This window comes from Cariama cristata, unplaced genomic scaffold, assembly GCF_000690535.1.
Source record: "Cariama cristata isolate BGI_N322 unplaced genomic scaffold, ASM69053v1 scaffold6535, whole genome shotgun sequence".
In the NCBI taxonomy this organism is placed as follows: Eukaryota; Metazoa; Chordata; class Aves; order Cariamiformes; family Cariamidae; genus Cariama; species Cariama cristata.
In genome coordinates this window covers 520-15,813 of record NW_009616845.1, presented here as the reverse complement: position 1 = coordinate 15,813, position 15,294 = coordinate 520, and the positions used below count along the sequence as shown (strand labels likewise).

The following is a 15,294-nucleotide window of genomic DNA, read 5'->3' as shown; positions in this document are numbered from 1 at the left end:
CTGCTAACACATGAGCTGAAATACATTGGTCCATCTCAAACCCCTCCAGAGTGTATGACTCTCATAGTAGCTTGTGTGGAGATGGCATTGAGGCGCCAGGCACACAAAGCACGTGCTGAATTTTGCATCTTGCTCCTCTGACACAATGGCTGTACTGCCTCATCCTCAGGTTATTCAGTTGTATCCTTTCAGTGTTTCTCTGTTCTTCTCATCTCCAAAATCCCTTTCTCTGCAGCCCTTGCCATCTGGAACAGCCTTTCTGTTCCTCTGCATCTCATCAACTTTCCATTTATTTGCAGTTTTCAGCTGACAAAATGTTGCCTCTGTTGCTGATGTCTCTTAATTTCTTCCTCTCTCGTTGGCCTTCTGACTAGATATTTGGCTTGTTTGAATGTAATTGTGCTGTTGGCTGCAATGGATAGCATATTGTCTTGAGTTATTGCCTGCTGGGATTAAGTGTCTGTAAATGGCTGAAGGAGTCTCCGAGACTTCCAAGAGGACTGTTTGCACAAGCATGTTACGCCCCTGTATCGCGGAGGGGGTGGATGTGTTTGTCCCTGATAAAAGATTGGCTTCTGCGGTTCATCTTCACTAGCAGCGAGAGGAGGAGGGAGCTGGGACTCCCTACAGCTTCTGCAGAAGAAGGGAGAAGCCCATTTGCTGTTAGAAATGGGCAAACAGGACTTCAATTACATTTTTCTCACCATTTTTTGCACAATAGCGCTGAAGCTGAACTGTGTTAGCTCCGTGTCTGTTGCAGGGCTTGGATATGTGGTTACAGCAGCTGTTGTGCTTTCAGCTGTGGTAAGTGATTAACTTCACAATTAAACATTGAAAAAAACCCTGGTTTTCAATTACTTACAAGAGTCACACTGTCTTTTAACTCTTTGTAAGGAGTTTGTCCAATTTTATAGTGGGAATTTGGGAGAAACAAAGTCAGGCTGACTGGAAGCATGATGATAAAGTTCATTGTTTTCCATCTTTGATATCTGATTTCAGCTTAGGAATTACTTTGGTGGCTAACTTGCTGTTTTGCTTTCTAGTTTGTAACATTCTTTATGTCTGCCTTGAAAGCTGAGCATATTGTACTTTTGTCCATCAGCTACTGTGAACTATCTTCTTTGTCAAAATACTGGATGCTTCTAATATAACATTTTAATTTTTTCTTCCCTGTTATCTGATATCGCTCAAAGGCATGCTGTAATATACGGACAAACTTCCTTTGCCAATACGACAGAAATGTTTTATTTCCTTTCAGTATTACCAAAATGAATTCTTTTATAACATAGTTATAGAAAAATGTTCTTTATGTTTGCATATTGTTGGATAATAATAATCTAAAATAAAATTACTGTACAGATGGAGAAATAGGCATTGTAATCTTATTTACTGACTCTTTGTTATTACTGTTGTTCCATTGTGAGCAGGGATTGCATATTGTTAATATATTGCATAAGTATGACAATACACAAATTAAGCCAAAATTGCAACGTTCTTAGGACAGGATGTTGTGTATATTAGTGTAATTCCTACAAGGGAATAGTTACACGGAAGTACTGAAGTAACGTGTTAGAACGGAAAAGATATAAGAAACCTGTTAATTATCTAACTCTGATAATGTTTACAACATTTTCCAGAAAGAGCTGGATAAGATCATCAGGTTTTAGGAAAACTGTAAATAATGTCTGTGCAAGATGTACAACATGTATAGTTAAAAGGGGTTTATTTTCTACAGTCTTGTACGTCATGCAGTGTTAATAGAAAAGGATAGTCAGCAAGGAGATTTGTCTTTTACTTACGTGCCCTATTGAAAAGCTATTCATGAGTAAAGAAAATATGTAGAGTAAAATCAAGAGAAGTAGACAGAAAACAGAGAAAAGAGAGTCTAGGAAAGAGTAAGTCAGGAATAAGCCAGGAAGTAGAGTTGATTGGAAGTGAAAATTAACAGTGATCAATTGACAGACATTTCCCCACCTCTTTTTTTTTTGTTTGTTCATTTTTCCTTCAAAACTCAGTGCAAGACAAAAAACTAAACTTTCCACTTGTTGCCTGGAACAACAGTTAAGAGATCGGAAGCCATATAGTTTAAACGCGCATTTCCTTGTACTATGCATTTGGAACATCATTCTCTTGTCTTGCTCCTAGCCTGTCAGCATGGTGGAACACGCTGAGTTTTTGAAGGCTGGGAAGGAACCTGGCCTTCAGATTTGGAGGATCGAGAAGTTTGATTTGGTGCCAGTGCCAAAAAATCTGTATGGAGACTTCTTCACAGGAGATTCCTATCTGGTGCTGAACACCATCAAACAGCGGAGTGGGAGCCTCCAGTATGACCTGCATTTCTGGTTAGGTAAGTCTGATGGGAGTGCCCCTGCTGACTGGGAGCCCCGAGTGAACTCTGTCCCTCTCACTGCACCAGCCTTGTCCAGTGTTACCCAAGGAAGTAAAAAGCAGAACTGGCAATACAGTGAGAATGCAATTTTGGGTGCGTATAGTGCTACTGACCTTAAATATTTGAAATGGTTTCTCCAGTAGTGAGTACCGCCATCTCTGTACCTAGAAATAGCTTTTTCTGATCGAGATGACAGAATGAATCCCTGTTAGCCAGAGGCTCTTATCAGGCCCACACAGAAGAGAAGATCTCAGATGAAAGGGGCGGCTGAAATCCTTTCTATTTGAAAGGATGGACATCTGTTGTTATCCTCCCGACTCATTTTTCCCCCTGAAGTTCAGACCTCCTAACTGGCCTTCTGTGGTAAATGTCACCAAGTAACATGGCAAGGTTTTCTCCACATCCTGCAAAACTGAGAGTCTTTGACGATCTCTTAGTTAAAGCTATGTAAGATACCTGCATGGTGGCTTGTTGTGTCTGCTATCTGTCAATAGGTTTTCCACACCAAAGAGCCCCAGAGAGCCAAACTGCTGTGGAACTGTTGCCCCACTAGTATCTACAGCCTTCATAAAGCCTGATAACGTCTTCCTGCAGATTCATCTGTCTGTGTGTTTGCTCCATAGGAAGTTTCCTTCCAGGACAGGGACAAATGGCAAAAGAAAAGTGAATGATGCCTATCTAAGAAATAGCTGTGAAGCAGTGGGGCTGCAGCAGTTACAATGGTATTGTAAGCCTGCCAGAAAAAATGCACAATTTATACTGCTGTTTGGAGTCGTTATTAGAAAAGTTTGGAAATGGCTATTCTGCAAACCTTCCTGGAAACAAAACTTCTCAATAATCTGCTTTCTCCCTGGTGTTTTTGCACAGTTGAATGTAGAGGCAGAAACCCTGCCTTCCCTCCAAGTTGCTGCTGTTTCATTTCTTAGGAGACGAAAGCTCTCAAGATGAGCGTGGGGCAGCTGCCATATTCACTGTTCAGATGGATGACTACCTTCAAGGGAAGGCTGTTCAGCATCGCGAAGTGCAAGGCCATGAGTCCTCAACTTTCCTGGGGTACTTCAAATCTGGCATCAAGTACAAGGTAGGCGATGACTGGGTCTTTACGCTACCAACCTGAATCAAGTTCGCAATAAATGGCCTCCTGCCCACTGCCCAATTCTCAGAAGAATGAGAATTGCCCTTTTTCCAGTTGCTTAAAAACGGTTCTCAACCAGATGTTTTCAGTTGAGTGGGAGCTGACAGGGTGGAGAACAGCAGATCCCAGTGGGAGAGCTTTGGCTGAATTAATAATATGCAAGCAAAGCCCCAGGAAATTTTAGGAATCGAGGTTTTGTTTTTCTTTGAGAAGCAGAGGAAGGAACAGTCCCAAGACGTCTGGAATGAATTTAACAAACAGCAATCTGAGTTTATGGGAAACGCCTAGCCAGTAGATTTAATTTCTCCCCACTTACATAACAGTTTGACCTTCCCAGTCTCTTTTTCTGAGCTTAGCCCACCTCCTTAGCATATGTAATGTTTTGGGAAAGTAGACAAATAGTAGCGGGAGTTACTCTTCCATGCCATTGCAGTGAAGTGGAAGCGAAGAAGTACAAACAGGTCAAGAACAGGTATGTTTGTTAGGAATCCAGTGGCATAAGGAAAGTGGTATCAGGTCAAATGCTTGCAAAGTGCTTACGTTTCCTCATGTCTAATACTTTCCCAGTCTTTCTGGTTTGCTTATTTCCCACTCTTTTGTTGTTATTTTCATTCATTTGAATTTGGTTATGCTTTTTTTGAGCATAACTGACATGAGTCGTGTTGCCTACATTGATAAGTAATTCCAAGTGTCTCTCTAGCAGCAGAGAAGGTGAATCTTGAGGTTGGAATAATTTTTGGTACGCAGGACATGCAATACACATGGAAATACACTCTTCAGCCCACCAGTCCTATTAAATCCTATTAATACCTCAACTTACTGTGATCTTCTTCAAATTTGGAGATCTCCAGCTGTATTGTATCAGTGTCCCTTAGACGCTATGGGAATGGATAGGTGGGATGTATCGATAGATATATGCTATACAAAAGCCCAGCCTGGGCAAACTAGCTCTTTCTCTGCAAACTGCTGCTGACCCTCTTTCCTGTGAGAGGCAAAACCGGTGCACTGATAGCAAATCAGCAGGATTTTCATTTTTTCTGAAGCAACAGCAGAAGTGTGAATGGTTGTTCCTTTGTTTTCCCTTAGGCTGGTGGTGTGGCTTCTGGCTTCAGGCATGTGGTTCCCAATGAGGTAACTGTGCAGAGGCTTCTGCAGGTCAAAGGCAGGCGAACAGTCCGGGCGACGGAGGTCCCTGTGACCTGGGAGAGCTTCAACACAGGGGACTGTTTCATCCTTGACCTCGGCAGTGTAAGTACCACGTAAAAGACAGGTTTAGCAGACTTTCAGGGGCAGAAGACGTCTGATGAGTTCATGTAAGGATTTTTTTCCCCCAACTATCTCAAGAATATCTCTATATTGAAGCTATCTCAAGCATTGAGACACTGTTGAGCCAGTCTAACATCTTTCAGTCCCAGCCATACTGCTGTCTCCTCTAGAGAGGGGCTTGTTATGCTCTGACAGCTGCATGTTGTTCCTCTTTTCCTCCAGAACATCTTTCAGTGGTGTGGCTCTGACAGCAACCGCCAAGAACGGCTGAAGGCCACTGTGCTAGCCAAGGGGATTCGGGACAATGAGCGGAATGGTCGCGCCAAGGTCTATGTTTCGGAGGAAGGATCAGAGCGGGAGGAAATGCTTCAGGTTATTTACTTCGTCCATTTGTCTGTGCTGGAGCAGGAAGGGTGCTATGTGGAGGAATGGGTGGGATGGGCAGATGGGCTCAGTAGTGTGTGTCTTTACACATAAAGTGTTAGTGGTATGGACACTCACTTCAATGCAGACTTGGTCCTCTGCATCACTGGGACATTGGAGTGTATTTTCACTGCTGTTGATCTAGAAGTTTCTTCTACTTCTTCTTGTGGCTGGAGCATCTGGGGAACAGAGATCCTCTTGGATGGGCTGGTAATGTTTTTTCCCTCTCACAGGTCCTGGGACCAAAGCCCAGTTTGCCACCAGGAGCTTCTGATGAGGCCAAAACTGATACAGCCAACAGAAAGCTGGCTAAGCTCTATAAGGTAACAACAAACCCTGACAAATAACCTTGTGGAGAATGGAGTGATCTTTGCACAATTAGATGGAGCTGGAATAGCAGGGGAGCTGAGCTGATTCGAGTTCTACTTCTGCCTCACTCTGCTGTTAGCTTTTTATAAAGTTTTATGTATGAACCATGGTTGCTTACACTGCATACCCATATGCTTTCTGTTGTCTTTATCACCACTTTCGACTGTAGTGAGACAGCTCCAACTTTCCAGGAATTTTTGAGGAAAAGGCGGAGTGCGAAATGAATGAGGAGAAAAGGGAGTTTTTCTTTGTGTTATCAGGCATTGTGTCAGGAAGGTGACAGGACAGAACTAGAAATAGTGAGCCTGAGAACCAGGATTTACCCCTTTCTACATCCCGTGAGCATGATGAAGAAATAATTTGGAAGGTAACATTTGCCATCAGCTAGTATAAGTGTAAAAGAATGTCCAAGACTTTTGGGGAGGAATCTTCTCTACAGCAGTCTCTGGTAATGACGTGGTGAATATCTGCTAGGATGGTTTGTAATGTGCACCTTTATCCATTAGTAAGTACAGGAACTCAGACTACTAAACCCCCTTGATACAGGGAGGCCTATTCACAGTTACAAGACTGTCCCTTCCAGTTCTTGAGTGCAGTTGGCTTGCTTTAGAAAGTATTTCTTGGCTGCTTGTGCACCAAGGATATTTACCATTTTTGATCAATCTTTCTTTGGTCCCAGCAGTATCTGATTTACTGGAAGTACTCGAAATCTTCAGAGTAAGTGTTTTTGTCATACTGTTGCTGTGTCAAAGGTATCCTGTTTGAAAAACAATAGTGCCTGAAGCAGTCAATGCATTCAAATTTTATTTCCTGTCCTCTCCCTGAGTTTTGGATTGTCGCCATGAAGCCAGAGGGGAACAGACGATGCCTTATCTCATCTCCATGGTGTGTTATCACAGGTCTCCAATGGGGCTGGGAACATGGCAGTCTCCCTGGTGGCAGATGAGAACCCCTTCTCCCAGGCAGCCCTGAGTACCGATGACTGCTTCATTCTGGACCATGGCACAGATGGAAAGATCTTTGTTTGGAAAGGTACCGTAGAGATGCAGGTGAAGCTGATGATGCATGCATAGGATCTTCATCCAGTTGCCAATCCCAGTTTCTTTCAAGATGGGCAGGGGAGCGTACACTTGATGGTGGTGGTGCTTTTCAGGGCAAGTTTGAATAGCATTAACAATCTCAGAAAAGCACGGTCATCTGAAATGTCAGGTGCTGAGGCACAGGGTCTTTAGTGTAGAGAATTAAAGGGAGGGTCCTGGGAACCAGGAAGAAAAAATTAGTATCATAAGTAGAAAGGCAATTGTGCTCTCACGGCCATCACAAAAGGCATAAAAGAGATCGAACAAGTGTCATTTGCTGTTTGGCATCATCTAGCTGGAAGGCTGGGCCCTTCTGCTGTTGCAAAAGGTAGAAGTACCTGGGACGGTTTTCTCTGGGTATGCAGAACTTTTTAAAAGTTGACCTCTTTTCTCTCTTATTTTCATTAAAGGCAAGAGTGCCAACTCTGAGGAGAAGGCGGCAGCACTGAAAACAGCTTCCGAGTTCATTGACAAGATGGGTTATCCAAAACATACCCAGGTGAGGACATGCAGCCCACCTATGGCCAACCCCCAGACACCACTGGGGTTGCTTTTCTGCCACAGAGGCCACCGAGTCCAGAGCCCGGCTCGCGTGAAGTGTCACCAGCAGTCTTTCAAGTAGCTCCTGTTTTGGGTGATCTGCTCTTCTGCAGGGAGATACTGCAGTGTTGCTCCTGGGCTAACACTGTCCTTAAAGTAGCATTTACCCCAACACAACTGGTGTTTAATGTTTCTTCCCCTCAGATACTTTTTTACCCTTTCCATGACCTCTCTCCAAAGAGTGAAAAAGAAAAGGCGTAGATAAACCTGCCCTTCTTGTTCTTAGGGAGATGATTCTAAAGGCTTAACATCCTTTCAGCCTTCCTTAGAACTCATCTGAGTTGTACCAGGCAATTCTCTATCAGCCTGAAACCAGAGCTCACGTGAAGCAAGGAGCAGCCAGAGCTGGAGCTGTTTGGGATCAGGCTGCTCCTGATGGGCTGGCTCATCTGTTTCAGGTCCAAGTCCTCCCCGAGAGTGGCGAGACACCTTTGTTTAAGCAATTCTTCAAGAACTGGCGGGACAAGGACCAGACAGAAGGACTGGGGCAGGCTCACGTTTCTGGTCACATTGCTAAGATCGAGAAGGTACCTTTCGATGCTGCCACTCTGCACACCTCCAAGGCCATGGCTGCCCAGCATGGAATGGAGGATGATGGCTCTGGCAGGAAACAGGTGAGCAGTGCCAGAATCCCTTTGGGAAGGTTTCCAGAATTTTTTTTGCTACTTGATGGCATTCCTGCAAGAGCAGCGAGACAAATGGGGGCCTGAGAGTCATCAACACTGCAGTTTTGTAAGTGCTGGGGGGAATTTTTAACACCAGAAATACCAGCAGGGTCTTGAGAGCCCTGCAGCTAAGCCGTATAGATGAACTGTTAATTTTGACCCCAGAATTTCCCTGGAGGCAATGCTTCACCCAACAGTGTGGACCCAGACTTCTTTCCTATTCCTCTTTCTCCCTGTTACTCTAGCTGTTGCCATCACACGTGGTGGGTGACTGTCTCAGAGCACCTATCTCATGTGCCTGGATGCATGCATTTGCACACAGAAGTAGTGGTGCAGGTGGCCTTGAAAGGGCTGAGTACTGTCCAAAAGCCCACAGAGGTCCTAGCCAACATTAGACTTTTCAGAAGTCACCAGTAAAGCCCCAAAGCTCTATTCCTGACCGTCTAACTGAGAGAAACTGAAATGGCCATGTCAGGTATAAAATGGGCATTGGTGCTGGCAGCGCTAGTAGTCTGACTCGCATTTTCTCCAGTGGCTTTGGTTGAATCTGATCAAGGTTTGGGAGCTCGCAATAGGACAAGCTCCATGTCTGCCCTGCTCCCAGGCCTGGCTGCAGGTTTTGGAAAGCCAGGCTTTCAGTGGCGTTCCCCAGCAGGTGGGGCTGCAGGACTGCAAGTTCTGGGAGGCTGAATTTGGGAGGAAAATGGAACAGGAGCTCTGTCGGGAAAGCCTGCTTAGTCTGCTGTCACGTTGAACTCGGAATGTTTCCGCCCCTCTCCTTTTCTAGATTTGGAGAATAGAAGGCTCGGAGAAAGTGCCAGTGGATCCTTCGACATATGGCCAGTTCTACGGAGGGGATAGCTATATTATCTTATACAATTACCAGCATGCTGGAAAACAGGGACAGATTATTTACACTTGGTAAGAAAGTTTTCCTGATGCAAGTCAGGAAACACTGGGGCTATGTGGGGCTTAGAGTCCACTTTGAAAATGGATCACTGCTGGTTCCCACTTACAGAGGATCCTCGAGGGATAAAATTTCACCCTGGATAATCTTCCCTTGCAAACAAAACAATACCAGAGGTCTAGAATGTTTTGTTTGAGGTGGGACAACGGGAGGAATTACTGTGCTAGTTGTTGTGGTTTTTTTTTTTTTTTTTCTCCCACCCTGCTGTAGTAGTTATTCCCTTCTTTGGATCAAGCTCTAGTTCTTTTTGCAGAGTTCCTACATCTTTCGAGGCCACTGTACTAATTTTTGATACTCTGCCACCTCGGCTGCTGGCTTGTGACACTCACAGTTCCCAGACCATGCCCTTAAAGGGGAGTTTCTCAGCAGGCCACCTCACAGTGGTGGTCTTCCTGCTCATCAGCAAGCAGAGGGGGCACAGACAAGCTAACTGAAACCGGAAAGGATGCAGCCTGCATAGGGACTGCACGTGTAGCTCCTGCTAACAGTACCAACAGGCATGTTTTTAAACTAGCTGCTAGAAAAATGGGAGATAGGTGTGAAGATACTAAAGAATCTGTGCTTATTATCTAGAAAACGTTCTTATCTCCCTCTGTAATCACTATGTTACAATACAGGATAATAAATTTCTCCTTCATGTTGAATGAAGTGCTGCAGAGGTTTGGTAACAAAGGTTTTCCTTACCGCCTCTTGATCTCTGTAAGGGGAGTATGTGTGTGTGTGTGTGGGGGGAAGGGCTGAAAATAAAACTCAAATTTTGCCTTGTCTTTCAGGCAGGGTGCTGATTCCACTCAAGATGAAATTGCAACCTCTGCGTTCCTCACAGTACAGCTGGATGAGGAGCTGGGAGGCAGCCCTGTGCAGGTAAAAAACCCAAACCCAACCAACCAACCAACATCAACACTGTAAGAATAAATCATATATATGTGTGTATATGTATGTATATACATATACATCTCTCTCTCTCGTGTGTATATATATATATATACACACACACACACACACACACATATACAGTTACACGATACCACTAGGCAGTGGAGAAAGAGTCACGTAGGGGGAGCCTGCAGCCAGGGTGCAGGTGTGATGCAGAGGCTGTGTCCCTAACCTCCGCTGCAGCTATTACACAAGGAAGTTTTACAAGTGGCCTGTATGAGACAGAAGGTTTTTACGGCTCCTACTTGTTACCTCTGTGCCAGTGGATCACTCACCACTTAAAATGAAATGGCAGTTGTGAGAGCTCAGTTTAAACACTGGTCTGTTTTTGTGCAGGAGGTAATAGCTAAGCTCCTGTGACCAGCTGGGTGCTGTATGAATATTCCAGCTGGAAAGATGGTTGTAAAGGCCATTTCTTGTACACCTTGTGCTACTCTTCAGCAGCAGCTTAAAACTGACAGCAAGTTTCTCTTTCTCTAGAAACGAGTAGTGCAAGGAAAGGAGCCACCGCATCTGATGAGCATGTTTGGTGGAAAGCCCTTGATTGTTTACAAGGGTGGAACCTCTAGGGAAGGCGGCCAGACAGCACCTGCAGAAACGCGGCTGTTCCAGGTCCGATCCAGCACCTCGGGAGCTACCAGAGCAGTAGAGGTACGTGGGATGGGAGGCAGCTTCTGGGCTGTATGCACAGGCTGTGATGGGAACATGATCCCTTTGAACAGAACAAGGGCCAAATTGAGCTCTCCGATGCAAACAGAAACACACTTTGAAAACTTCACAAACTATTAAAAGATTCCTCTTTTCCCATGGATAAGTAGTGATAATCATATTTTCTAATTAGTTTATAAATATTGCCTTGAATACATTTAAGCCATTTTCTCCTAAGTCCCCAGTAGATGCTGCACCTTGACATGCTATGACACTTTCCAAACATTGTTGAGAACCATTAGGATCTGGTGTTGTGATTTGTTCTAAGCCTGTGTGACAACAGTGCTGAAGACAGAAGTGCTAAATACCCTATATGCACAGAGAACTTGTGCCAGGACATAGGTTAAGAGCCCCACTCCTTTGAAAGAAAATGCACACAAAACCCCCTCCGTGCAACAACAAGAGAGAGACTAAATCCAAGCCAACAACTACAGGTGAGGCAAGAGCACTCTTTTATGTCTGCAGCAACTTCCTAAGTTTCTAGCTTCAAGACTGCAGGTCCTTGTTGACATAGAGGCAATTATGTTAATGACTGATGAGCCTCAGCAGGGATCCTGCTCTGCAGTGGTGTCCCCAGCAAGTTCTTCAGTCTCCCGTCACAGCCATAAAGACTGGTAACATGACAGATCCAAGCGTTCTTGCCATAGGTCATACCTATCTGTAGACTGCACACAGGAACAGACGTTTATTTACTCTTCTCATATGACTGACTCTGACTTATCACAGGATACAGGCAAATATACAACCTATCTTACAGCTTTACATGCTTTAGGTGGCGTATCTTGTCTGCAGTTTATTCAATGATAGGTACTGATTTTTATGTTGAAATAATGGGCTCTGGGTAGAGGGCAATGACATCTGACACGTGCAATGTTCTTTATTTTCAGCTGGATCCTACTGCCAGTCAGCTGAACTCGAATGATGCCTTTGTCCTGAAAACTCCCTCTGCTGCTTACCTTTGGGTTGGCCAAGGAGCCAGCAATGCTGAGAAATCAGGAGCACAAGAGCTGCTCAAGACACTGGGAGCTCGCCCAGTACAGGTTTCTGAGGGCAGAGAGCCAGGTGAGGGAGGCACAACGGAGTCTGAGATCTTTTCTTTGTAGCTGCACATTCTCAGTAATTATTTCATGGATAGTTTCTTTTGTCTCCCAGAACAAGGAAATGTGGACATAGGCAGAGAGGGGCTTCTCCAAAGTATCTTCGTTAACAGCGCTCTCACACTTGCAGGCCTTTGGAGCTTTCCGACTCAGAAGAGTGCTTCAAGTCCCACCCAAACCATACTGCTACTGCAGTTGAAACATCGGTATCTCTTTCTCTTTTTCAGATAATTTCTGGGCAGCTTTGGGTGGAAAAGCTCCTTACCGTACCTCTCCCCGGCTGAAGGACAAGAAGATGGATGCTCACCCCCCTCGTCTTTTTGCGTGCTCCAACAAGAGTGGACGCTTCACTGTGAGTATCTAAGACAACAGTCAATTCATTTAACATCCAGCTGACAAAGCTGGGAGAAACTCAGTGCCAGTTTGCTCCGAGCCAACCAACAGGCTGTTATTCCTTATCTTCCTTTGCGGCGTTGCCTCCAGAAGGAAAGCATCAGCACTATTTTTCTGCAGAGAGAGCAGGTAGTTCTCTTGCGCTGTTGTCTCAGCACATCAACGTTCTGAAGCATCAAACTGGTCCTCCCCCAGTGAACAACTAGCGTTCAGACTCCTCAAATTTTAACTCGTGAATCTTTCAAGTAAAAAGAGGCAGCATTGCAAGTCTTGGGCATGAGTGAGACAGCTTCCGTAGGTAGACAGAGACTGGTTTTGTGTTCCGTGATCCAAGAGCGCTTCTGGGACACAGCCCGAGTTGCATGGTCAAATACTATGCCAGTGTCTGGCTTAAGGCATCCTGCCGACAGGAGGTGACACTATAACCTCTGTGAATGGGATTTCTCCTGTAAAGGTAAAATGGTGCTTGAAGTATGTACTCATCTTAACCTCACGTTTTCCAGATTGAAGAAGTTCCTGGAGATCTGACTCAGGATGACCTTGCCACAGACGATGTTATGCTCCTTGACACATGGGATCAGGTAGGTCACATTGACCTAGTGAAGAGAAGAGGAAAGAATACGCACAAATTGGCTCTAGATTGAGACCCCAATACAATAGCTGGAAGAGCTGTTGTATTATGGAGTCCTCTCATCTTCAGGCCTGAGAACAAGTCACCTCGCTAGTGACACTGAAGAGAACTTACACCTGGAACTTGAGAGGAGTTGTTGTCCTGCTGCTTCTTTGGTTAGCTTAAGGGCTGCAGAAAACAGGCTCTTGTGTGTGGCGTGTGCTTCCTGTCTGTGAGTGTCTCGAGGGCAGCCTCCTTGTCCCACCTGCAGAGGACTGTGATTCAGCAGTTTAAGCTACTGGAGCATTTTCTGTTATTTCTCAGTAACAGACTGTGCATAAATCAGCCAAAAGGCAACTTGGAGATGAATTTTGTATGTTTTATGTAAAAATGTTCAAACATCTGCTACTTTTTGCTGATGTTAAGCTACTGTATCATTTGTTCATGTATCTAGAATTTACCTAGATAAAAAGCAGTCAAAAAGCTGCTCGTTATCTACCAACAGCTTTAGTCACGTAGGTCAAGAATCACGAGTATGTTGTTGTTGTGTGTACTCTGTTCACTGAGACTTTGTCTATATCATCCTTTCATAAAGAAATTGATTGTTGCTGAAATAATTCACGTGGGATTTTTTTATCTTTAGGTCTTTGTATGGATTGGGAAAGATGCCCAAGAAGAAGAAAAGACTGAGGCGTTGAAGTCTGGTAATGATGTCACATTTTCCTTTCTGAAATGTTTCTTATTTTCCCACTACCTGATCAGAAGGCAGGCAATTTAATATACTGAGAAACATATGTTCATCACAACATAAAATTCAATGTTGTGATCAGTCAAAGAGATCACATCTCTCAAGAAGGGATGATCCCTAAGATCAGCATAATGAGGTGTTGTGTTCAGATCTGCTGTGCTCAACCCCTAACACGGAGAAAGCACCCTGTGTGGGTAAGTGGGTGCAGGCTGCCCCTGTATTACAGTGTTTTATAATCCCAACATCAGTTTTCTACAGACAAGTGCCAGTCTTCTAACAGGTGTAGGTAACACCATAGAGTGAAAACTTTTGTGGGGGTTTTTTTGGTCTAAATGAACAATCTGAAATTGTATCTCTAGCATCCATTAAGCTGTTTCAGCTGTTGCTCTGTAGGACTTGTACTCTATGAGATTTCCTTCTACTTGTGTGTTTTCAGCTAAACGGTACATCGAAACTGATCCAGCCAGCCGAGATAAGAGAACTCCAGTCACAGTCGTTAAGCAAGGGTTTGAGCCGCCAACCTTCTCCGGCTGGTTCCTGGGCTGGGATGACGACTACTGGTCAGTCGATCCTCTACAGAGAGCCATGGCAGATGTGGATGTCTAAGGAACAAGTTTTTGGTTTTTCTTTTTAAATGGAGCAAGTTTAGTGCCTTCAATGCCTTCAAGAGCTACTTCCTCCTGCAGGATGCATGTTAACAAGGCAATGATGTTAATAGCCAATTAGCCGTGCAATAATTACCGAAAACAATCATGACCAGTCATTCACCCTAATCCTTGCTTTGATTATATTTAATACAATAAAGCTTGTATGGAATATGTGAAGAATAGAAATGGTGGGGTTTGTTACAAAGAAGAAAACATTAAACAGAACCTGTAGATCCCACATATGAACTTGCTTGAAACAAATGCACCTTAGAAAACCAAACCTTCTTTGCTTCATCTTTTGCACAAGCACTTCTTACTAAATGGTTACAGAAAGGGGTTTTGGGATTGTTTTGCTTTCCCCTCACCAGAGTTATTAGCATTTAAGACCCTGATAAATGAACCGTATTTTACTCTTTCCGAAAGTCACTCATGAGTAAACAGCGTTGGTTTTTTATTCAGGATGAGAGCAAAAAGCGTGCTCCTGGTGTCAACAAGAATCCCCAGGGGTGGCACCTACAGTGGGAGTTACAGATTCACTCATCTTCCCCAAGGATTCACCTCAAGATGTGCAGTTACTCTGTTTCCCACCTCAAGCACATGAGCACAGTAACGCTAATTACTACAGCTTTGTTAACCATGCTTCTCCCCCCTCTCCCAGCAAGAAGTCAAGGGGTGGCACCTACAGTGGGAGTTACAGATTCACTCATCTTCCCCAAGGATTCACCTCAAGCTGTGCAGTTACTCTGTTTCCCACCTCAAGCACATGAGCACAGTAACGCTAATTACTACAGCTTTGTTAACAGCTTTCTCCCCCCTCTCCCAGCAGGAAGTCAAGCTCAGCTTACATTAACTGAAGTACTGACAAGCGCATGCAAACTGGTATCTTGGCTTTTGGGATGCAGAGGAAGAAAAAAAACGTTCACAGCAAACAGGCAGAAGAGAAACAGCACCAATTAGCTTGAGCCCTAACAGCGCTTGGGCATCTTTTCCTAACAGTGCCAAAGGCACAGAGTATCTGTTAGTACAGAACTGATCCTAGCAGAGAGGTGGTAAAAAACAAATTAGGAACTTTTTGCTGACCAGTGTGAGAAGGGCACTTCTATCCTTGATCTTGGCTTTTCATTTTCATTGCCACCTGCCAATAATGACAGACCAGATGCCAAACTCAGTGACAGTGGTGGCCTAAAGAGCCTCCCCCCCATGTAGACTCTAATTCTTCTCATTTTAATCTGTAACTACATCTACAACAGGTACAAAATATG

The 15,294-nt window shown here is 44.3% G+C and overlaps 1 protein-coding gene across 1 annotated transcript; it reads left to right on the top strand.

Moving 5' to 3' along the window:
* The first annotated feature begins 601 nt into the window (after window positions 1-601).
* On the top strand, window positions 602-14,308 carry GSN (gelsolin). Its single transcript, XM_009700309.1, has 17 exons — window positions 602-804; window positions 2,146-2,347; window positions 3,316-3,470; window positions 4,611-4,772; window positions 5,013-5,162; window positions 5,447-5,536; window positions 6,482-6,614; window positions 7,072-7,160; window positions 7,660-7,875; window positions 8,714-8,847; window positions 9,667-9,757; window positions 10,310-10,480; window positions 11,425-11,599; window positions 11,862-11,986; window positions 12,531-12,608; window positions 13,281-13,341; window positions 13,822-14,308. Exons 1-17 carry the CDS (start codon window positions 670-672, stop codon window positions 13,989-13,991), a joined length of 2,337 nt encoding a protein of 778 aa, XP_009698611.1. The 5' UTR covers window positions 602-669; the 3' UTR covers window positions 13,992-14,308.
* Window positions 14,309-15,294: the final 986 nt, after the last annotated feature.

What these genes read in the sequence shown, in the direction of transcription:
- GSN (XM_009700309.1), top strand. Translation starts at nt 670, where the DNA reads ATGGGCAAACAGGACTTCAATTACATTTTTCTCACCATTTTTTGCACA. An exon ending in AGCGGGAGGAAATGCTTCAG is followed by an intron (nt 5,163 to 5,446) that starts GTTATTTACTTC and finishes TCCCTCTCACAG; the next exon opens with GTCCTGGGACCAAAGCCCAG. An exon ending in TCCTTGACACATGGGATCAG is followed by an intron (nt 12,609 to 13,280) that starts GTAGGTCACATT and finishes TTTTATCTTTAG; the next exon opens with GTCTTTGTATGGATTGGGAA.